The sequence below is a fragment of the Lutjanus erythropterus genome, chromosome 23 (genome assembly GCF_056507025.1).
Source record: "Lutjanus erythropterus isolate fLutEry1 chromosome 23, fLutEry1.hap2, whole genome shotgun sequence".
NCBI classification, from domain to species: domain Eukaryota; kingdom Metazoa; phylum Chordata; class Actinopteri; order Lutjaniformes; family Lutjanidae; genus Lutjanus; species Lutjanus erythropterus.
Genome location: NC_139339.1, coordinates 8,055,764 through 8,078,544, shown reverse-complemented (window position 1 = coordinate 8,078,544; position 22,781 = coordinate 8,055,764). Strand labels below are relative to the sequence as shown.

Sequence of the window (22,781 nt, the reverse complement as noted above, 5' to 3'; positions counted from 1 at the left end):
ACTGCCATGTCAGAAAAAGTAAAACTGGAGGATTAACACGTTGAAAGGTAATTGTTGTAACAAGATGGTTTTCAAGATATTTTCATGTTATAACAAGATATAAGTTACAACATGATGAGTTAATGTTGTGACATAAAAAGTTCCAGGTTATAGCGTGACAACATGGATTTAAAAATAAGTTTTTTCTTGTCATAACTATTTATAATGTGAAAGGTTTCACCTTATAACATGATAACTTAGATATCAAATGTAATATCTGCATAATGTGATATTAGAAACATAACAATATGTTATCACATATTATGGCTTTGTGAAACAGTCGACTCTGATTGGTCGATTACAGCATGCTGTCTGTTATTTCTGTATAGCAGACTGTTGCTGTGGACACAGTTCTGAGGAATAATGAAATCATTCTTAAAATTAATATTAATTATTTTTGGTACATAACCATGTAACAAGCAGGATAATGTGCAGTGAGCAGGTCACTATTGCAAAATAAAGCCATAAAATCATTATCAGGATTAATATTTTGTGTCACAGATGTGTGCCGGTTTTGCAGGGTTAACTAACCATGTAATAAGTAGGATAATATGCAGTGACTCATTATTGTCAAATACACCCCTTGACAGGATGATTTATTTCACAATGTTAACATTAATGTGAAGTATTTCACATTATAACAAGATAAATAGTAGATTTTTATAACAAGAAAAGTGTTTTGTTTTAATGTGTGTCCTAACATAAAAATATTGTATAATAACATCAAAAACATCCTCAAACTCTTTTAAACTTTTCCATACGTCACAGCAATATTTATAAAACTGTTTAATTAGGCTTATATGTCCTGTAGCCTACATTATCTCCCAGGTTGATCTGATACTGTTTCAAAAACTGCAATGAAGCAGATTTGAGGATATTAAATGTAAAAAAATAAATAAATAAATACTATGTAATTTGTGTGCAAAAACTAAAAACTCCTCCACACACACTCCGATGTGGCTGTACACTAACAGACTGGAAGCTGACATGCTCAGTGCTCTGATAGTGATGAAACACAAGTATTAAAGACCGCTCAGGTCCACATCCCCTGTGCTGACGTGTATGGGTTCCCTCTATTTGACGCATGCGCACAGCCTCAGACACGACTACAGCTCTATCAAGGTAGTCAAAAACACATCGGCCAAGGCCAGAAGTTCGACTGTTTCTCTTCAAAATTAAAGCATAACATACCGTTTTACAACAAATACTTTGGCATATAGAACGACAAAATTGTTTTAAACAGACTTTAAAAGGCGCTTTTTATAAACTATTGTTGTTTTTACGCTATTTATATCACCGGTGAGCCTTCATTCACGTATTAAGTACCTGATTTTGAAATCTACAACCGGAAGCGTTGTCTCCTTTTTACCACAGCTGCGTTGGAGCTTCTCGCCGTGTAACCATCGTAGCGACCGGTGCTGCTGTGGTGGAGTTTGACGTGGCACTCCGCTCTCAGTGAAGGCAGTATACATTGAAGAGGACTCTGCCCAATATTCAGGTAAATATCTCTGAGACAATATTTACACAAGGAGCTAATACAAATGTATCAGACGAGACTTTATTTGACGGCGTTTGGGTCTGAAATGTACGCGTTTCTTGTCCGAAGGAAAACTTTGTAGTAATTTCCGTGTTGCTAGCAAGATGTTTTCTATCAATATGTAATCAGGACTTGAAAGGAGGTGCTGTGCTGTCATGTTAATGCACTCTTTCGATAAGCTGTTAACCTGTACGTCAACGCCAAAATGTTTTACCATCAAGAGGACAACGTATGTGTCTGTTTAGCTGGATGTAAACTGAAGAAGGACAGGGATGCTCAGATTTTTAGCCATCATAACGGTCTTTGACGTGGCAAGTCTGGGAAGTGGCAACTATTGAAGTGAACAGTTAACCACGGTTATTTATTTGCTTTTATTCCTTTTGTATGGGTAAAATGTGCCATACTGGTTTATTGTGCAATAATAAAGCGCATCAATGAAGTTGTCAGAAAGCAGCTGTTATTTTTGTTGTGCCAGTTGTGCCGAAGTTCAACTTCTTTAAAAGGTGTGACACCCCGAAAAAGTCCACAGGCCCGCTGCTTTTACAACACATCAGTTGGCCCAAACGTATAAACAAGTGTAAATGTGTTTTTAAATGGCCTTATTTACAGGCCTACATGGGTATTCATATAACTAAATGTATTCATATAACAGGGGAAATACTACATATTAGTTTATCAGTTGTCATTGAACTGTAGTTCTGACAACAAAACAGAAACTCATGTAGTCACTTGAAGATAATATTAGCAAGGATAGGCCTGCCTTATCTCTCAAGAAGCAATGTCAAAAGTCCATGTGACAGGAGTGTTGATTATTGCATGAGGTCAAATATCAGCTGTTATTGTGGCTTTGTAAACATGCTGTATTTTAGAAATAGCCAGGCTAAATTTAAGAGTTACATTACCAGGGGTGGATGCCCAACTGTCCAAAAAATGGCAGGTTTTCACCAGCCCCCTGAAGCACATTGTGATTTGTGATATTTGGGCTGCAATGATTAGTTGATTGGCTGTCAACTTTCAAAGTAATCATTAACAAATTTGCTAAAGTTAAAGTTTTAAAAAAAAGTAAATATTCTCTGATTCCAGCTTCTTAAATCTAAACATTTAATGTTTTCTTTAGAACTCGGTACTATAATTAATGGGTATATTATAATTTTAAACGTGGTATTAAAAAGTACTGAAGTTTGGTTCCTTTAACAACTTTAACATGTATCCATCACACTGACTATTAAACATCGCTCTTTCAACTTAACAGGTTGTAGAGACGCCTTCATCCGGGCATGAGAAGACAGTAACAGTCGTCCCATAAACATGAGTCAACAGGGTTATGTTGCTGCACCCCCATACTCCCAGGCCCAGCCGGGGATGGGGGGCTACCAAGGTGGATTTGGAGCTGGTCCTGCACAGCCCCTCTATGGGCACTACGGGGGACCACCTCAGAGATTCACCGCTCCACCGACGGGTAAAGGACTTCTACTCTTGTATTTGTTTCTCAAATACCATGCTTGTTAGCCTTTCACTTAACAAGTTCAATCTTGTCACCACCAGCAGGATCAGCTCATTCATTCATTCGCTGAAATCTATCAACTGTAGCAACAAGTGATCTCTTTCCATAACAAGAATAGAACCTCACAAGCTTTCAGAGTTGAAGTTAAATATTTTAGGCTTATATAAATAGTTTCAAATTACAATTTTCTGTCATTGTATCTGTCATGGAGTGTCTATCCTTTAAATAACTCACGTGCTATACTACTGTGACAGCATGCGTATTGCATACTAGCGATACAAGTCAGCATACTGTAACTTTATTGACTTAATTTCACATGTCACAGCACACTGAAGCCAGTATGATAAGAGAGCAAATACATTTTTGAAGTTCCTAGATTCTCAGCAGAACTACTGGCATTCTGTAGTCTCTGCATAAAAAGGTCAAGACAGCATCAAAGAAACTGTAGGACTTTCTTTACAACAACGTGGAGATCCACTGCAGCCACACTAGACAGTGGACACAATGGCTTGGCCTTGGCTGTGTGTAGCATTCATTTAAAAGTCAGATTTAGATGCTTTGACAAGCTTTACTTTTCTGAAAACACTGTAGCCGAAGTTTGGATCTAGAAAGATGCAGTGAAAACTATACATACATTTATATTGCTCACATGGTGTCTGTTCCCCACTGCAGCTGTGATAAAATCACAAGTTTCCTCTGGTGCCAGCATGCCTCCGCTTCCAGTGACCAGTCAGTACAATTCAAATGTCCAGCAGAATGGTGCACACCCACAAAGGTAACGCCCTCTAAGGACGTCTTCAAGTATCAAGCACATCATGAGACCACACTGAACCTCGGGCTGAATGTTTTTTTTAAAACATATCCATTTCTGATTATTTAGAGTGCTACTGCTATTCGATATGGTTTGCAATATTGTTCTCTTTTAAGTGAAAAACATATTAAAATGATATTTTGACACATTTTTAACCGTTTTCTCAGATACCCTGCTCCACCAGCTGCTTCTGCTGCTTATGGACAACCTATGCAGCCCCCATACAACAGCATGGCCTCTCCGGCCCCACCTCCAACGCAGCAGCTCACCAGTCAGATGAGTGCTATGAACTTGGGCAACTATGGTACGTTTATTTATTGATTTTTTTTACACTTGTGACAGATCATAGCAGCCAAGAAATTTGTTTTATTGATTGCAGTACTGTAGTAGAAGGGATAATGTACTCACCAGCTTGTATTTCTTACTTGTGTAGCCCCAGGTCCCATGCAGAGCCCTCCTCCTCCAACAAGCTCTGTTGCTCAGCAGCCTTTCCCAGCATCCCCTCCTCCAGCAATGGGCCCACCACAGATGCCTCCGGGCCCACAGTCTCCCCAGATGCCACCCCAGATGTCTCCACCACAATCACCCCCAGCAACCATGCCGATGGGAGGCCCGCTGATGCCTGGCCAACAAATGGGGGGCCCTCCAATGGCGGGCCCTCCGATGGCAGGCCCACCGATGGTGGGTATGGGTAGACCCTTCCCCGGGCCTCCTCCTCCAGGCCCCGGAGGTTTCCAGCAGCCTGGACCCGGAGCTGCCGGTCCACCAGGATACCCACAGCAACCAGGTAACTGTGACACTGGGAACCAAAAAACAAACCTGCTGAGCTCTAGAAGGGACATTACAGCTTTTTTGATAGAAGATTGTATTCGTTACTTACTGGTAGTGACACTGATATATGGTCGTTAGCTCCGTGTGTGAATTCTGTGGTTGGAGGATTCTTCTGCCGGACAGACAGAAATTAAAGGGATAGTTAAGATTATTTGAAGTGGGGTTGTATGAGGTTATTTATCAGTAGTGTTTTAGCTGCAGTAGATGCCTTAAACTGATAATGTTTTTTTTAAGTGGCTAAAATACCTTTTGTTCCTGACTCTGTCTACAGCGGTTCTTTGCTTAGCTTCCTACACTGTACTCTTCTTTGCTTCTCCAAACCGGGGGCATATCGACCACCGTGTACTGAAACTCAGAACTATCCCTTTAACAAAAGCAAATGGAGGCAGTAAACAAAAATGTTTCAAACCACAACACAGAAAAAAAAGTTGAACTATTCAAAGGACAGAATCTTTTCATGTTGTGTGTCTTTGATGCTTCATTCTCCTCTGAGGCTCTTCTGCATCACAGAACAATTTTGTTTGTTGAATAGTTCTGTAACACAGGAGAGTCTGGCAGGAGAGTCACTCTTTATCCTTTTTATAACAGTGAAAACAATATCTTCTCATTGCCTATACTGAAGCAGTTAGATAAGAACTTATTCTACAACTGAACAAATCAGAGCTGCGCACACAATTATGTACAGATAACAAATGAATATCGTGTAATAATCAGTATGTCCTGCTTTAATGTACAGGTCAGTTTGGGGGACAAATGGCTGGGCCACAGCCAGGCATGCCAGGGGCCTTCCCTGGAGCTGCAGCCGGACTGGCGGGACCACCTCAGAAGAAACTGGACCCTGACTCTATCCCCAGCACAGTGAGTAGACGACTAATCCTCCTGGGACTGCGTACCTTCACATACCAGCACACCACTTATGTCATTCCACATTTTCTATCCTGAACACGGGCAGCTTATTAATTTTTAAAAAGGTGTTTGGTGAAAGCATGTACATCCTCTGTGTTTTCAATGACTTAATGAATTATATGTTAAGTAATGTAAAAGAGATTAAGCAAACAAGGATATTTGTCCTCACATATATTCAAGCAAAAGCCACCACTATTAATGAAGTATGAACTTTTAAAAACAAGGTATCTCCTGAACAACTCTCAGATTTTGCTTGTCTGTTTTAGACCCAGGTGATTGAGGACGACCGAGCGAAACACGGGGGACAGGTGTTCAGTACAAACATCAGAGGACAGGTTCCACCTCTGGTCACCACTGACTTCTCAGTACAGGACCAAGGTAACTCAACATATAACATTTAAGCCTCTCTTAATGCACAAAATATTTGTAGTAGATGTTAATCTGTAGCAACTGGAGGTGAGAATCCATTATCTCCTGTTTTACCCAACTTATTACAGTGCCACTTGTAATTTGGTGCAAAATATTGACTTAAAAATTATTTTACTGCTTCTGCTAAATCTTCCAGAGTCAAGGATCAGAACTGTACAAATAACCACAGTCTGTTATTCGGAAATAACAGACTGCAGAATGCCATAATTTAGCAGTCTGAATAGAGTATACAGTAAAGCAGAGTAATAAGAGAATGGTAACTTTCTTTTTGCTAATCACAGGCAATGCCAGTCCCAGGTTCATGCGCTGCACCACCTACTCCCTGCCCTGCACTGCCGATCTGGCCAAACAGTGCCAAGTGCCCCTGGCTACCATCATCAAACCCTTTGCCAGTGTGCCAAAAGATGAGGTAAGTCATGGTTTTACATTTAATCTAAGGCCAGTTGCCTTATCTAAAATCAAAAGTTCAGTAATATCAAGAGTACATAATCACCTGATAAAATAAACAAAAAAACTGAGAGAAATACAGAACAGACTTGTAGCAGCTTGACTGTGAAAAAGCACTTTGTCAGAGTCCAGTTTGTACAGATCGAGAATTTATTTGTAGTGGTCGGCCTCATGTTGGGAAGCATGACATTCATCACTTAAGCGGGCTGTAATACAGCATTGTGTGCAGAGTCTTAATGCTTTTTTTTCCCTGCTCTGCATGTTTACACATTGCTGTACATATTTTCAATCAGTCTGCACTCTTCTCATTTCTTTGCAGACTCTTTAAAGGAAAGAAAATCAAGCACTATAAAACATCTTCCTTGGTGGGCCTAAAATTCTAGATATGGGAAACATTGCATGCAAAAACATTCATCCCACACCAAAGCATTTCTATTTCTGTCCTTAGTCATCTAGAGAATGACTTATGAAACTTAGAAGAGTACACGTTTTGTGCTTTTCTGATCCCCAAATGATTGCATTTCCAAGGGATGTTGTTATTTTCTCCCATTTGAGTCTAACGTTTTCAAAAATATATTTTAAATATCAGGTCCATTGGTTTTTGTTTTGTTTTTTTAGGTGTTTACCATCATTTTCTGTGTATGTTTAAAGCTGCAGTAGGCAATTTGAACGAACACAGTGCAAAACCTTCCACCTCGTATCGCTCTGCTCAGCTCCTCCCACCAAATGATGTACGAAACACTGACACAGAACATCAAGGTTGTTAGTCGTTGTAAGTAACTGGCAAACTAATATCTATTAACTATTTGGCTAGTTTTATATATGACTGAGAGGTAAGATAAGACACAAAGACACCAAGACATGCAGAATCTGGATGATCCTTGTTTGTACAAAGTCACCAGAACTGGCTACTTACATGCTAACTAACCCTACGTAATACAGGAAAGGTGGACACTCACAGACATACATTTGTGTTTTTTTGTTTTGTTTTGTTTTTTAAAGAAATCCTTCAAAATGTTATTTTCCCAAGTCCTTCTAAAATTGTTTTCCCTGTGACCTTACATAGGTTTCTACATAATGACTTTGCTACATAGAAACCCCCAAGGGAGGGGAACACCACTGCTTTTTGCTAACAGCTGAGGGGAACTTCCTTTAGAAAAACCTGCCAAGGAACACAGATTCGCCCTTTAAATCCAGCTGTTACAGCAGTTCTTAGGTTATTCGGGCCTTCATTTAGAGTCACGGTTTTATTTATGACCTCCTACTGTGGTATTGTAGGACAGAGATAGGTACATTTGCTTTAATTTTAAAAAGGATTATTAATTTGGTATTGTAGAGCATACAACCACTCAACTGGCTGCTTTTTTTAATAGATGTCTCTGTGTACTACAAAAGTTAATTTGTCCTGTGAGTGACCTCCTGTTGGATCATATGTGATCCAAGAATCCTGCTTCAGATATTTCCCCCCTCCACTCGCCTTGTCCCAGGCACCAATTGGCCTTTTTAGGCAATGTTAGCTTTCTCTCATCCGACTTTAGACTAATTAGCTAATGTCAGATCTTCTGGGACCACTGAAGAAGAAAGAAGGTTTATACAAAAGGAATTAAACTCGCACTTAGAGGCTCGATTCCATCTAGTGCAACATGGTGCATGATCACAACGCCGCTGTGTTTGGTTGCTATATGCATTGTTTTGTCAGCCAAACGGTTTTATTCTCTGCACTGGATAAACAGCACAAAGATAATGTAAACACTCTTTCTCCCCACCTTGAAGTCTCCAGTCTAAAAATAAACCTACTTGCTGCCTTGTCTGCGTGTGTTTTATGGTAGTTGGGTTCACTTTAGATTAATGTTGTGTCAAAACCTGCAGGGAGTCTTGTTCTGGATATGAAAGTGCGGCGTGTATTGTTTGGGTGCCATGGAGTCAGTACAGTATGTGCAAGAGTATGATCCAAGACAAGTACAGTAAATAATGCATTGCTGAAAATCTGGCGAACATTATAGAAAATGTAGACACTTAAAAATCATTTGACGAAAAAAGAAATAAACCATCCATCCATTGTATATTAGATGAGCTTTTCTGTGCCCACTGAAGACTTAAGTTAAGATTTTACAGCTTTCGAGTCATCAGTTTCCTTGAAAACTTGGCCATAATGTTGTTTTGTGTGTCCTTGTGTAGACTCCTCTATATGTTGTGAATCACGGCGAGACAGGACCGATCCGCTGCAATCGATGCAAGGCCTACATGTGCCCCTACATGCAGTTCATTGATGGAGGCCGTCGCTTCCAGTGTGGTTTCTGCAACTGTGTCAATGAAGGTACAGCACAGTGCAAAAAAGATACATCGTGCAACTTTTGAGCTCAAAAAGGAAATTAATTTAATGTAAATAAGAAAACAGATAAACTATGAATTAACTGAGCACAGTTCTATATTCAATCATATGTCTTTGTCTTACCCTAGTGCCAGTCTTCTATTTCCAACATCTCGATCACATGGGCAGGAGAGTGGACTTCTACGAGAAGCCTGAGCTGTCCCTGGGGTCCTACGAGTTTGCAGCCACCCTGGAATACTGCAAGGTACAGGACAACTACTTAAGATCTGCTATTCCACACTGAGGAAGCCTGTTTCTGCCAATGTGATGAGTAATGAGTTAGTTTGTATCTCAAAATAATGACTTGGTATCTCAAAAAATGGCTTAGTATCTAACTTATTATTTCTATATATATCTTATTTTGAGAAACATTCTCAATATAATGACTTAAAGGATGTTTTTGCATCACACTGGCAGACGTGACAGATCATACTGAGTGGGTGAAGTTTATCAGTAGAGCTGGTTTAAAGCTTATGTGTAGATAAAAGTGTCATAGGAGATTTTTCCCTTGAAATGAATTGTTGTCACAGACGCCTGTCTAATAATATACAGTATATTTCTGAAGGACCTTTTGGCACACTACGTGATTCTTCACAAGCTGATTATATCAAAACTGAATGCAGGACAGGAAGCGTTCAGCTCAGTTCTTTTACAAACACTTAAAAGACAGCGATGCCAATCAGCTGCAAGTCCCCGCGGAGGCTGAGGCCGTTGAAAGAATTGGTGGTCAGAGCAAGCTGGCAAAGCTGAGTCACTCCACTGGCCTACTTTTGCTGTGTTTATTAAGACTTATAAACAGCCTCTGCAGGCCAGTTATTAAACAAAAGCCTGCAAGGTGAGTGTCTCTTCATGGATTGTAACTGTGGAAACATAACAATGTCTTACCATCAGTCCCCGATCACACACACTCAATTGCCAGCCTTTCAGGAATAAACCATAACTGTCATACACTCCTCACAGCTACCCAGAGTTATAAGCAAGCAATAGAAGCACATCTGGTATTAGAGAATTAATAAGAGAAATCTAACGTGGAAGGTATAAGGGTGGACCACAGGCTTTGGGCCTATGTTGATATTCTCTAATTAAAGGGGGCTGTTATACTCATTTCCAGCTGTAATTTTTTTTTGGGACTTAGCTTTGCATGATTCACAGTATAAAAACAACTTATTCATCTTATACCGGCTCTTAATGCAGCCCATCTGTTCATCCTCTGTCTGAAACAAGCTATTTTAGCTAGAGTTTCTTGACAAACATGTATTTCCACTTCCACCGCTAACTGCATTGGCTAGTTAGCTCAGTAAGCCATGCAGCTAGCGGTCCTATCAGCTGGATCTGCTTGGACTGGGAGCTCGTAGCAGCAGAGGTGTCTTTCTCAGGCCCACAGCGGTGTCACCAAGTGGTGAGAGTCAGCAAATAGGACCACTAAATGCACAGGTAACTAGTTAAAGGCAGATAAATTAAGTGGTAACTTTTGTAACAAGTAAAGCAATCTGTGCATCAAGAAACTCCATACATAACAGAAAGTTCAGGCCGAACAGAAAATCCAGAAAATATTTCCTACATAAAGTACGACCCAGATCACAGTTCGGGTTGGAGCCGCTGTAAATCAGTTCGGTACGAGGAAACAGAGTGAGTCTTTGGATGGATGCATCCCTGTGCCTCATGGGTGTGCTGTGCCTGGAGCAAATCAGTGACAAGTCAACTTCAACTGTCAAAATTGGAAAAAAAAAATGTTGGAAAAATATCATTCAGAGCAGTCTGAAACCTGAGCTTTTTGCTCATTGGGATTACTTGTACATACGTTTACCTCATTATTTGAAACTTTGGCCGTGTTTAGAATGAACATCCAACATTGTGATATATGATAGAAAATAAGGAAAAGCATAATAGACCACCTTTAAGGCATTAAATTAGAGGATACAAGACTGAAAATGATGATAATTTGTTTGCTCACGACAAGTTTTGTGCAAGAGCTTAAGGAACATTTTTTTCTCATTTCCTTTTGAAACTGGGTATCTTATGCTTCATGCCTGTCGAGCCACATTAGCCTGGAGAGATTTTAAAACAGCAACTAACCCATTTCACTCGCTGCCTTCTTCTCACACAGAACAACAAGGCTGCCAACCCTCCTGCCTACGTCTTTATGATTGATGTGTCCTACAACAACATAAAGAGCGGGCTGGTCAAACTGATATGTGACGAGCTGAAGACTCTGCTGGACAATCTGCCCAGGTACTCATGATGAATCAGAAAAACACACACGCACACATTACAGCTTGGAATATAACATGTACAATCTACTAATATACTAAAATGCTGTTCAGAGTTCACGTCCAACATATGCTTTGCCAAAAAAGGACTTCCCTCAAGTCTTAAATGCCAGGCCAACTATTTGTTCTCATCAGCTGAATACTCTTGCATGAAGTTTTGCAGATGGTGGGTATCGGTTAGGGAGGGCGCCAAAGCTGCCAGAAATGGAAAGCATTATAGTGCAGGCTCTCGTCTCTGAAATGCATCCAAAACAGAAACAAAACAAAAAGCTTTGTTCTCCAGACAACAGTGGGTCTGTGGCGAGCATTGCTCCGGATGTGAGTTCTCGATTTATCACGGGGGATGATGATACTTCAGCCCTTCTTACTCCTAAAATAACTTCTTTTCCTCTCTCCACCTCATTAGTCCCAGCAGCAATATATCCATATTTGACTGCTGCCATGACGACATCCTGAAAACACTTAGGTGAAGTTAGTGTACTCCAGATAAGCCACGAAGTCCTCAGCTGTGTTTGAATCTTCACTTTTGTTTTCACAGGCACCGGATTAAAGTATTTAGATTCCCTGCATTTTTATATAGTTCATGTAATTCTGCAGTATTTGTCGAAATGCATGTTTAATTCACTTGAGATAAAGCTAGAGCCCAGTTTAAGTAAATGCAGATGTAGACCTTTTGTTAAATTTTCACTGGTATTTTTTAATCACTGTCTGGTATGAGAAAGCACAAAATAGACTCATCCACTCTGAATCTGTGACTAATGTTTATAGAGAAGCTGTGGGCTCATAGTGGACTGGTGGTTTAAGCCACATTACATGTTCCTTAGTGTGTCTGTATGATTTAAGAAGAGAGACCTACATACTGCAGCAGGCAGTGTCAGTAAAGAATGCTTTTAAATTACTATGATGGTGAAAGGTTTTGATGTATGGTTTTGGTTCAGGCTACCTATCAGTTCCACACCCAGATTCAAAGTGTTCTGGTAAATGTCAAAGTGTTTTATGTCTTTATGTATTCTAGTGACACTTATCTGCTACAGTCAAGAGGCATTTTCACTTTTGTTTTATTTAACAAGTCAGTAATTTGTTAATACAAACAAAAGACCCCGGAATTTGGGAATGAATAACTAAAAGGAACACAGACATTTGTTACACTTTAAATTTCATTTTGCAGTTTCTCAGGAAGTCAGTTGAACCTGCAAAACATGTCAAAAAATAACAACTTCATATTTACTTTGCCTTAAATTAAGCAGTTTAAGCAGGAGATTAATATTTTCCCTATAAGTAATACAAATTCATGTAGTTCTTTCCAGAAAACCTCCTATGACATTATTATGAAAACACAGACATGTAAAACAAAGTGTTACCCTCTTTTTCTAACCGTCTAAATCAAGCAGCAAGCTGATTGAAGAAAACAAGAGGAAAAAAATAGCAGGCATGACTCACAGTAAAATGGGTTTAGTTGTTCTCCTCATCAGACAACATTTACTTGGATTTTGTAAACTTGCAGCAGCTAATTCCCTCTTCTCCCGTTGGATCTCCACTCAGGACATTAGCTTAAACATGGATAAACAAGTCCATCTTGGATGTTAGTCCACTCCTTGATAAATGTTTATACTTGGTAATTTGACATGGCTGGGAAATGGCCTATTTCTTTGGTGAAATGGTACTCAAGAGGGATGGCCATCCCAAAGATAAACCGGATTTTTCCCTTGTGTTGTCTCCTGTGCTAGAAAAGTGCCAGTTTCATTTTGTTATTCAAGTAACAGCTTCTATGCTTGACAGTTTTTTAGAACAGGGACATTATGGGGGTAATATAAATGGTCCTGAAAACGGGTAGATTTCAGCACTGACTGCAGGATGACAGCGGATTCTTAATCCAAGATCAGGTCAGGGTGGAGGGAGAGTGTTGAGAGCCTACCTACTCTAACTTCCTTAAAAACAATGGAGCGCAAAGACCTGTCATCGTGCATCAACTGTCAGCACAAAGGCAGCAAAGCACCTGTAGAGATTTAACCAACCAATTCACAGCTAGTCACAGTACATGGGCGAAAATGGCAGAAGAAAATGCAATTTTTTTTTAAAATGGGGATTTATTGGCAGAAAATAGAAGAAATGGAAGATAATATTTGTTATTTGTTAGTTTTGTGGCAACCTGGAGGTTCTCCTACATGCTGAGGACAGCAGGGTGAGGAGAGTTGGTTTCAATCAGTAAACTCACTGCTAAATGCCACTAAATCCCACTGGTCCTTTAAGATGAGAGAGAGAGAGCAAGTTATTATTGTATGCAAGAAAGGCTGAAGAACTGAAGGGTGGAACAGCTGAACTTTAGTCATGATGAAGTGCTTCTGTTTACTTGTTCTAATTCTAGCGATTTCACAAGTCTAGTGTCATGTTTTGCAGCAATACTTCACTGTGATGTTTGCTGAAGAGACTGTGTAATGATCTTGAGCGTCGCCTCTTGCAGTAGCACATTGAAATGTAAAAAAGAAAGCTGCAGAATCAGGTTAGGCAGTAAAGCGTCCTGATAACATGTGTGTCAGTTCAGTGTAACCTGTTCTTTTAAACCCAGTTCAACCTCTCATGTGCAGCAAGCTGGCAAACTACCGACTCATTTACGGAGAACAATGGCAGAAACCTGGATGTAAACAGAGTAATGTTGATAAAGTTACACCAAGTCTCTCTCTTTTTGCAGCAAACTAAAAAACTTAAATACAAGATATGTATGCAACATGTATTACTTTGCATTTTATTTTGCCAAAAACTAGTTCAGAAAGTTAATAATCCTATTTTAGATCTCTGGGGGAACATCTTCCTCACCTTTTTACCCGATAACCAGTTTTCATGCCTGTAAAGATGACAGCAAGCACTAACACAACTCTGGCATTTTGGACAAAGTGGTTTTAACAATCTGCAGACATGCAGCCTTTTAACCAGCATCCTGGAATTCACTGATGCTCGTTTTCTCCTCCCTCACCAGAGAGGATGGTGCGGAGAGCTCCGCAATCAAAGTCGGCTTCGTCACCTACAACAAGATCCTCCACTTCTACAACGTGAAGAGCGCTCTGGCCCAGCCACAGATGATGGTGGTTTCAGACACAGCTGAGATGTTTGTCCCGCTGCTCGACGGTTTCCTGGTGAACTACCAGGAATCAAGGGCCGTTATCTACAAGTAAGAAACAACTTTTTATTAATTTGTGGAAGAAATGTTTATCTTGGATGCTCCATTCACAAGAGGGGCATGTTGTTTTTAGTTTAGCATGTTGTGTTGAATTTAATCCAGCTAAACAAAGAAATGTTTATTTTTATATCAGTGGACAGGGAACTGTTTAATATGTTATGGGGGTCAACATGGCTTCATTTAAATATTTCAAAAACAATCCTTTTGAAGTAAAAACAAAGCTTCAGGACTGGACTGAAATACTGACTCAATACTCTTTTACTGTAAGCGACTGAGAAGTAATCCTGTCCCTCTCCTCTCCAGCCTCCTGGACCAGATCCCTGATATGTTTGCGGACACCAACGAGAGCGAAACGGTCTTTGCCCCTGTCATCCAGGCCGGCGTGGAGGCATTCAAGGTTAGCCGCTGTGTGACATCTGTCATCATGAAGCGGGAGATTAGAGACTTTCTGTAACCTTTCTGAATCATGGTGGCTGCTATAAGTGTGGGTGTAGACTATTCAGACGTCACATTAGATTAGCAGCAGCGTTTCTCAATCTAAATAATGGTGTCTTCAGTTTTTTGACACCTTTTTACCAGTATACTCAGGTTCCAATAAAATGTAACGCAGCCAAAACACATAATGGTGTGGTTTTCTAAAGAAAAAAAAAATCTAAATCTAAACTAAACAAAAAACACCCACTGCCAAAAGATTGTTTCAGTTTGTCAAAATATTTCTGATGTATCGCTGAACTCATTCAACTTATCAGCTTGGTGAAGCTCCTTTTTTTCTCTTCCTGATATGTTTGTGTTTACTTTAAAGTCCAACAAACTTTCCCAGTGATGTGAGGTCAGTCTTTTGGCGCACGGGAAAGGAAAAGTTCACACACACTGCTTTTAATTGGAAGCAGTTGTGACATTACACAACAGCAAAGAGTCTTAGACTTATTTATTTGCTCATGCCTGTTCATGTTCATATTTTCATTTTGGGTATTGCTTACATCTTTTACTTTTCTTTATCAGTTTATGTTGCCACACAGGGGAGTACTCTGTAAATAAAGTGTTGCATTATTATTCTTGATATTATCAGAAGAATTTGATCCTCCACAGGGGAGGGACTTTGAACCTTGTGACCTTGTGATTTCATTTTAAAGCTACAAACAACATGTCAGGAAGGAGCACACGCCACACACCTCACTGTGGTCTTTCTTTTTTCAGGACGTTTTCTTTCTCTCTCACCTTCTCCTCATTCTCTCCCCTCCAGGCGGCAGAATGCAGCGGAAAGCTCTTCATCTTCCACTCCTCCATGCCCACTGCCGAGGCTCCTGGCAAACTGAAGAACAGGGATGACAAAAAGCTGGTCAACACCGAGAAAGAGAAAGTGAGTGAATTTATATTGTACAGTTTATTCTCTACACACAGCCTGCTGACAGTTGTAGATTAAGTAAAAGCTTAATGCATCCATCCTTGTTTTTTGTTTCTCATAGACCCTGTTCCAGCCTCAGAAAGGAGTGTATGAGCAGCTGTCTAAGGACTGTGTGGCACAGGGCTGCTGTGTGGATCTCTTCCTCTTTCCCAGCCAGTATGTCGACTTGGCAACCATGGCTGATGTCCCCTCGCACACTGGAGGCTCCGTCTACAAGTACAACAACTTCCAGGTAGAGCATTCGACAGGCTCACACAAGCAGAAACGTAAAGGACACAGACAATATGGCAGTTTTTATTTCATGTTATTACACTGAGAATTCATAATTTAACACAGGCAGCCTAATAAAAGCTGGTTGTATCCACATAATGACTTTGGCGCAGTACTCACAGTCTATTATAGACCTGTCCCATAGGAACGGTGCAACAAGCATGGGAAATAGCTCCAAACTGTACAAACACACCACATACTGAGACAGTACAATGCAATTTAACGCACATGACCTAAACCCACACTAAAGTACTTTATAAATAACAGCACAGTGTAGGCATTAGATACATAACAGTATCTGTCACCAAGAGCTGCAGCATTTTACCACTCCATAAAAACTAAATCATCTCATTTAGTGTTCATTTATGTTTTACATTCGCCCAAATTGACTTTTCAGTCAATCATCTCTCTTGGTATTTGACTAAATTACTGGTGTTGAGGTACATTTACGAGCCCCCCGGTCTGCTTGTCAGTTTGGCACGAGATCAAATTGTGACAACGCTGCCATCTGCTGGTTAAAATCTTCTGCACATGCAATATTTGCTGCTGCTCGACGTTGTCAGGTGGAGACAGACGGGGAGCATTTCCTGAGAGACCTGAGGAAAGACGTGCAGAAGAACATCGGATTCGACGCCATCATGCGTGTTCGCACCAGTACAGGTGAGGAATAGTTCACTACTTACCAAAAGATTACCCAAGATTCTCTTTTTATTCCTTTTTTTTGACCTGTATGTTTTATATGAAAGGTGAAATATAAATAAAGTTTATTACTGTCATTATTATTACCCATGTATTACAAGGAGATACCTCTCAGTAACTGACATGTTTGTGTCTGTCGGCCCTCAGGCTTCAGAGCCACAGACTTCTTTGGTGCCATCCACATGAACAACACCACAGATATAGAGATGGCTGCTGTGGACTGTGACAAGGCCGTAACCGTAGAGCTGAAGCACGATGACACACTCAGTGAGGAATCTGGGGCTCTCATGCAGGTACGCGTCTTTAAGAAATACGCCACACCAAGAACTATAACCATAACAGTAACTATAACTATAATAGACCGACCTGCAAAGACCCCAACAGCACCGAAGACCGTTTAGCAGTGTTTCTCTGGTAAAATGCCATTTTTTAATTTCTAATTTGCAGCCCAATATTATGTTGTACAGGCTGCCAGTGTTTCTATCGTTCATCAAATTGCTTTGTTAGTGATCCCAAAGATAAACTGTGGCTTCTGTTGTTGTGGAGTAAAATCCAAAAGGTTTGGTCATAACGTATGTTTGCACTCTGTTTCCCAGTGTGCCTTGCTGTACACCACCATCAGCGGACAGCGTCGTCTCCGCATCCACAACCTCAGTCTGAACTGCAGCTCACAGCTGTCGGAGCTGTACAAGAGCTGCGAGACCGACTCACTCGTCAACTTCTTCGCCAAATCAGGTGACCGTTTTAAGATATTCACTAACAACTTTGCTTTTGCACACATTGCTACACTCAAGTCAAATGCAGAAAAGATGTATTTTTCCCCCCCCTGGATGTATGAACAGTCCCAGGGAGTCATTCCTGAGAGTCAGCTGTCTTTATTTGGGGCAGTAATGTGGTGCAGACACGGCCTGCTGATGTACTGCAGTATCATCCTGACCTTTGCTGAATTTATCCCATGCATCACTTGATCATCCACTAATGCTCACCGACTTACGAGTAAAAGAAGAACGAGTTGTGAAAATAGGGACCACATGTTTCACATAAAACACAGATGAGCCTTTCTGTAATCTGCACATAGTGAGCTTTAAAGTACAGCCGTAAGACTGCCCTTCATTGCCTCTGCTCCTCTTCAGCTCCTCTTTCTCCCCCTGCCTGTTTTTTTTCATCGTCCATCCTTTGTGTTTTACTCCCTCTTCTTATCCTCAGCTGCCAGTTAGGCCCCTCTGCTCCTCTCCTCCCCCCTCTCCTGTCTTTTAACAACCTTTTCTCATGCCCACTCAGCTTACCGTGCCATACTGAACCAACCTCTAAAGAATGTGAGGGAGATCCTGGTCAACCAGACGGCCCACATGTTGGCCTGCTACAGGAAGAACTGTGCCAGCCCCTCCGCTGCCAGCCAGGTCAGTGCAGGACGACACCTCTGATGAATTTAAGCTTTGATTTTAGGAATCAAAGAACCTCTTAATGCAACAAAACATTTTATTACGCCAGCTCATCAATAACTAACATTTCTATGCTGATATCCACCTGTAGCTGATCCTGCCTGATGCCATGAAGGTGTTTCCGGTCTACATGAACAGCCTCATGAAAACGGCTCCTCTGATTGGCAGCACAGACTTCTCAACAGACGACAGAGCCCATCAGAGGCTGTCGGTCATGGCCATGGGGGTGGAGGACACACAGCTGTTATTCTACCCACACCTGATCCCACTGGTAGGGGACAAACTCACACACACAGTATACAGTAAGGGTGGAATTTAGGAACTTAGGTTGAGTCATTGGTAATAACTAATATTTATAACATTTGGCATATGAAGGGAATGTGTGTCTTTACCTTGTGCATGTATTTCCTCAATTAAAGTCTTAAATTACTTAAAGTGATTTGTGAACGCTCATATCTCAGTGGGAAATGTAAGAAAATGTTGTAATCTACTAAATGTGTTACTTTTTTCAAGCACAATGTGGACGTGAGCAGCGAGGCTCTGCCTGCTCCACTGCGCTGTTCAGAGGAGCGTCTGACAGACTCTGGCGTGTTCCTGCTGGAGAACGGCCACTCCATGTTCCTGTGGCTGGGCCAAGGGAGCTCGCCAGACCTCATCCAGAGCATCTTTAACCTGCCCTCGCTCGCCCACCTGCAAGGACACATGGTCAGAATAACAGCACCTCGACTTCACCATATTCGCACGCCACATGAAACAGAATCTGCTTTTTTTAGAGATGTTAGACGAGACAGTTTGATGCCTCTGTGGTGCCGGGAGGCATTACAGCACGGTCAGAGAATGTCTGGGTGTTTAGTTAGGCGATACGCCTCGGGATTACAAGTCCACTTTTGAGAAATGGACATGTCATAACTCAGCAAAGATTGAATTTGTAATAAAAATTTCACACCATGATTTGATCCAATATGAATCATTTGGTTCATGCGAACAGCAGATCAGTTGAACCTGGAACATTAGCTGAACTGATTGAGTCAGCAATATTGTAATTAAACACATAAACCGCACTGTTAAAACATTTCAATATGTGGTACTGGTACATTAGTCAGTACATGATGTATGTGTGTTTTTACACCAGTATAATACGTGTTGAACTGGTACCAGTGACTTATTAATGCTTATTTTAGACTTAACCAGCCCTTTAATTGTGTTCCTCAGGATGCCCTGCCTGAACTGGACAACCCGTTGTCAAAGAAGGTCCGATCCATCATCAGTGGGCTGCTTGAAAAGAGGCCGAACTCTATGAAGGTATGTTATGAAGAGCAGCAGGGTGGGATTAAAAGGCCTCATGGGAAGGTCTTAAACATTTAATCTGAATTTCACTTCAAGGGCAAGATGCCTGTACATTTAATCTTTGGCAAAAATCAGCTAGAGCTGAATTCAAATGCCTTTGTTGTTCTGTTACAGTCTTAGATTTTTGCTATTCATGTTAACAAACATACACCTTGTCCATTATTTTTCTCCAGGACTTCTGTTTAGTTGACAGAAAGGCTAATTCTTGTCATTGAATGCATCAACTTGAACTTTGCTCGCACAGAATGTAAATACGAGGAATTATATTGGCTGAATAATGAGTAGGAAACATTGCCAGGTAAATAATTGTCCAACTTCGTCAATATTTGGGCAAAGGAGGAGCTTTGAAAAGTGGGGCAAATATCATTCCAATCTGTATGAGGAAGTCTGAAAACAGACGGTAGGTCAAAAGAAAAAGGATGGCATGTACAGCCTCATTTCAGACAGTTGTAGTTATTAATATCATTAAAGTATAATTTTTCACACTAATGAACATAATTTGACAAATGTTTTTTAAGTGAAGCAGTTATTGTCAGTTTACCTTTTTTTAGAATTTTGAGAATACACCTTTAGTATAACATTTGATGTTTCGTTTTATTACAAAATTTGAATGAATTCAAGAGAAAACATTGATAGAGCAAATTGAAAGAAACTGCTGTGAATCATTTAATGATCTCTGCCTCCCTCTAGTGGGGCTCGTAGTTAACTACATGCCTCCAGAAGCACTACAGCCTCATTTAATATTTTTTATTGTCATGTTGCTCTATAAACCAGCTAATTAAAAAGAAAATTTTTTAATGTATTTGAGATTTGAAAAGTGCTTGGATTTTGGATAAAGTGTTTGTCAAGTCTACTTATAGACAGGTGTCACATTTTAAAATGTGAAATTGTTTCCTCCAGTTTGTCATAGTGTAGTATTTAGGTTGTTAATATCACAGTAACATATGATTTAGATATTTTTGTGTATGTAAATGTCATTTACCACAGCTGGAAGGTGCTATAAAAGCTTGAAAAGTGCTTGAATTTAACTTCAGAAAAGGTGTAGGAACCTTGAATGTAAATCATCAATGGATAGGCTGAAAGTAAGTCAGTTTCTTGAAACATAACTTTTTGATGTAACAGACCTTTTTTATGGGGCAGCCATTCATATACTAGGGTTCCATTCCATTTAATGTAGCTGTGCCTTTTCAATTTCAGTTTCAGCCAACATGCACCCTGGTTGTCGAATCATTTGGCAGCGCCTTGACTCTGTTCGACCTAAATGAAACAGAAACTTAATTAATATCTTTGGTAGCATCTGTGTTTATCCGACGATTTCATGTCAAGTTTGAACAGCATTTATTCCTTTAAATCCATAGAGGACCTTCCTTAAAATTAAGCAAAAAATACATACAAAGACAAACTAATTAGAGAGGTTTATGTAAATGTGGAACATGTCAAGTAAAATCTGAACGGTCATTAGTCACATGTCAATGTTGATCTGCATTTGGACTTGAAACATCACATTTTCTTACTTCTTCCCCTCTCAGCTTCAGATCGTGAGGCAGAAGGACAAACCAGAGATGTTGTTCCGTCAGTTCCTGGTGGAGGACAAAGGCCTGCACGGCGGCGCTTCCTACATGGACTTCCTTTGCTACGTTCACCGAGAGATCAGGCAGCTGCTCACTTAATAACCCCCTCGCCGACGCCTGACCTCAGTGTCCCGCCTCGTCTCCGACCGACCTGGGAGAAACGCGGCATCTTACGGACCACGCACAACTCTCACGGGGGTCGGTTTCGCTCGGCTCCACAGAAAGAAACTTTTTTTTTTTTTTTTAAAGAGTTTTACAGAGACAGAGGAAGAAACAAGGGACCAGGGAGAGCCTTTTGAGATTTAACCTCAAGAGTCCAACGCTGCCTTTTCAACACGCTTTAGTTCACACACAGTATGATCTTCAAATAACCACTTGTCACACGTGGAACTTCACATCCAGCGTTTCCCGCACAGATACTTGTGTGTGATGGACTGTGGAGACTGGAAAGACATCAGTGCTTCAGGCTGGAGTGCTTTTTGGCATAAAGCAATACAGCATTTATCTCCACTGTGCAGCCAGGCGTGTAAAACATTATCTCATTTCACTTTGTAGATTTAGCATCAAGACAAGGGGTTATTTGTCGGCAGTACTGTAGATGATCACTTTGAAACTCAATAAAGTTTGCCAGTCTTTGTTATACATGACTGAATATGTAAGGAGTCTCAGTAACTCATTTTAAAGTCTTTTTTTAAAAAGCTAAAAGAAATTTTACAGTATTTAAACGACATATAGGTTTCTACATTTTATCCCACTTTTGCTGTCCTTGTGGAAAATGTACTAAAATAAACATTTCGTAGTCTACTCACAGCAACAGGTACGTCATAGTTTCGCAGAAACGATGCTGAAATAAAAGCCAGAACTGAGAATTATTCCTGTCATTACACCACGGGTGATTCAAAGCATTCCTTTCACACATGCCCTGAGAACAGAAAAAAAAAAAAAAAAAAAAATCAGATTCTTTGACCATTTATAGCCGAGACTTGATCTTCACAGGGAACAGTGACGCAGAAAACGTTTTGTTTTGGCGTTCTGGGGTTACAATGAAATGAACACAGCTGTTGCTCTGCATCCAATGAAAAATCACTATTTTTCTGCACAGCACGACCCAGAATTAGAAGTAAAAATGGAGAGTTGTTTAAATTTAAAGCTTTATGGTTCAAATATTAAGCCTCTCTCTAAAACAATCCAACAATGGAAGAAATTCAGATTTTTTTTGTTTTTGTTTTTTGGAGTGATTCATTTTCACAAATCAAACTTTGAAAACAAACAATTGTAAAATGATCAGTTAACATTTTATTAGACTGAAAGAATCTCACTGTTCAGCCCCAATTCAGTCAAATTACCTTAATCTGAAAACACATCTGGAATGATGATAAGTAACATTTCAGTCTTCAGTAATGTCATCTTACTGTATTGTATTGCTTGTTTTTATAGACGTAAAAGCTTCTGTGTAATTCTCATACTATACGTACTGTACTGTTGTGTTTGTGTGGCCTACAACAAATCTTTTTGTACATGAAGTACACAACTTTTGTTTTCAAAATATTACCATCTGCCTTAAGCTGATATAATAGTTGTTAAAAGTATGTCAAAATATATATGTGCTCGAGGTCTATGGCTGGTTTCAATCTTTTTGGTTTGTATGCAAACTTATCTCAGGTAATTTGAGTACCTTACTATTTTAAGTTGGAAGAGGCAATGTAACTGGAAAGACGGACGGTTGT

At 40.2% G+C, this 22,781-nt stretch overlaps 1 protein-coding gene across 1 annotated transcript; it reads left to right on the top strand.

The window, feature by feature from the left end:
- Nucleotides 1-1,420: 1,420 nt before the first annotated feature.
- On the top strand, nucleotides 1,421-21,184 carry sec24d (SEC24 homolog D, COPII coat complex component). Its single transcript, XM_084711914.1, has 23 exons — nucleotides 1,421-1,537; nucleotides 2,829-3,035; nucleotides 3,753-3,855; nucleotides 4,059-4,195; nucleotides 4,325-4,678; nucleotides 5,459-5,580; nucleotides 5,895-6,006; nucleotides 6,339-6,466; nucleotides 8,683-8,821; nucleotides 8,965-9,080; nucleotides 10,983-11,107; nucleotides 14,120-14,311; nucleotides 14,624-14,717; nucleotides 15,564-15,680; nucleotides 15,787-15,957; nucleotides 16,559-16,655; nucleotides 16,842-16,987; nucleotides 17,291-17,429; nucleotides 17,976-18,094; nucleotides 18,228-18,407; nucleotides 18,650-18,841; nucleotides 19,349-19,438; nucleotides 21,013-21,184. The coding sequence occupies exons 2-23, from the start codon at nucleotides 2,885-2,887 to the stop codon at nucleotides 21,151-21,153; spliced, it is 3,165 nt and encodes a 1,054-aa protein (XP_084568040.1). The 5' UTR covers nucleotides 1,421-1,537; nucleotides 2,829-2,884; the 3' UTR covers nucleotides 21,154-21,184.
- Nucleotides 21,185-22,781: the final 1,597 nt, after the last annotated feature.

Bases quoted from the DNA above. Each gene is read 5' to 3' on its own strand.
- sec24d (XM_084711914.1), top strand. From the start codon at position 2,885: ATGAGTCAACAGGGTTATGTTGCTGCACCCCCATACTCCCAGGCCCAG. The intron at 9,081-10,982 runs GTACAGGACAAC...CTTCTCACACAG, and splicing joins CCACCCTGGAATACTGCAAG to AACAACAAGGCTGCCAACCC. The intron at 11,108-14,119 runs GTACTCATGATG...CTCCCTCACCAG, and splicing joins CTGCTGGACAATCTGCCCAG to AGAGGATGGTGCGGAGAGCT.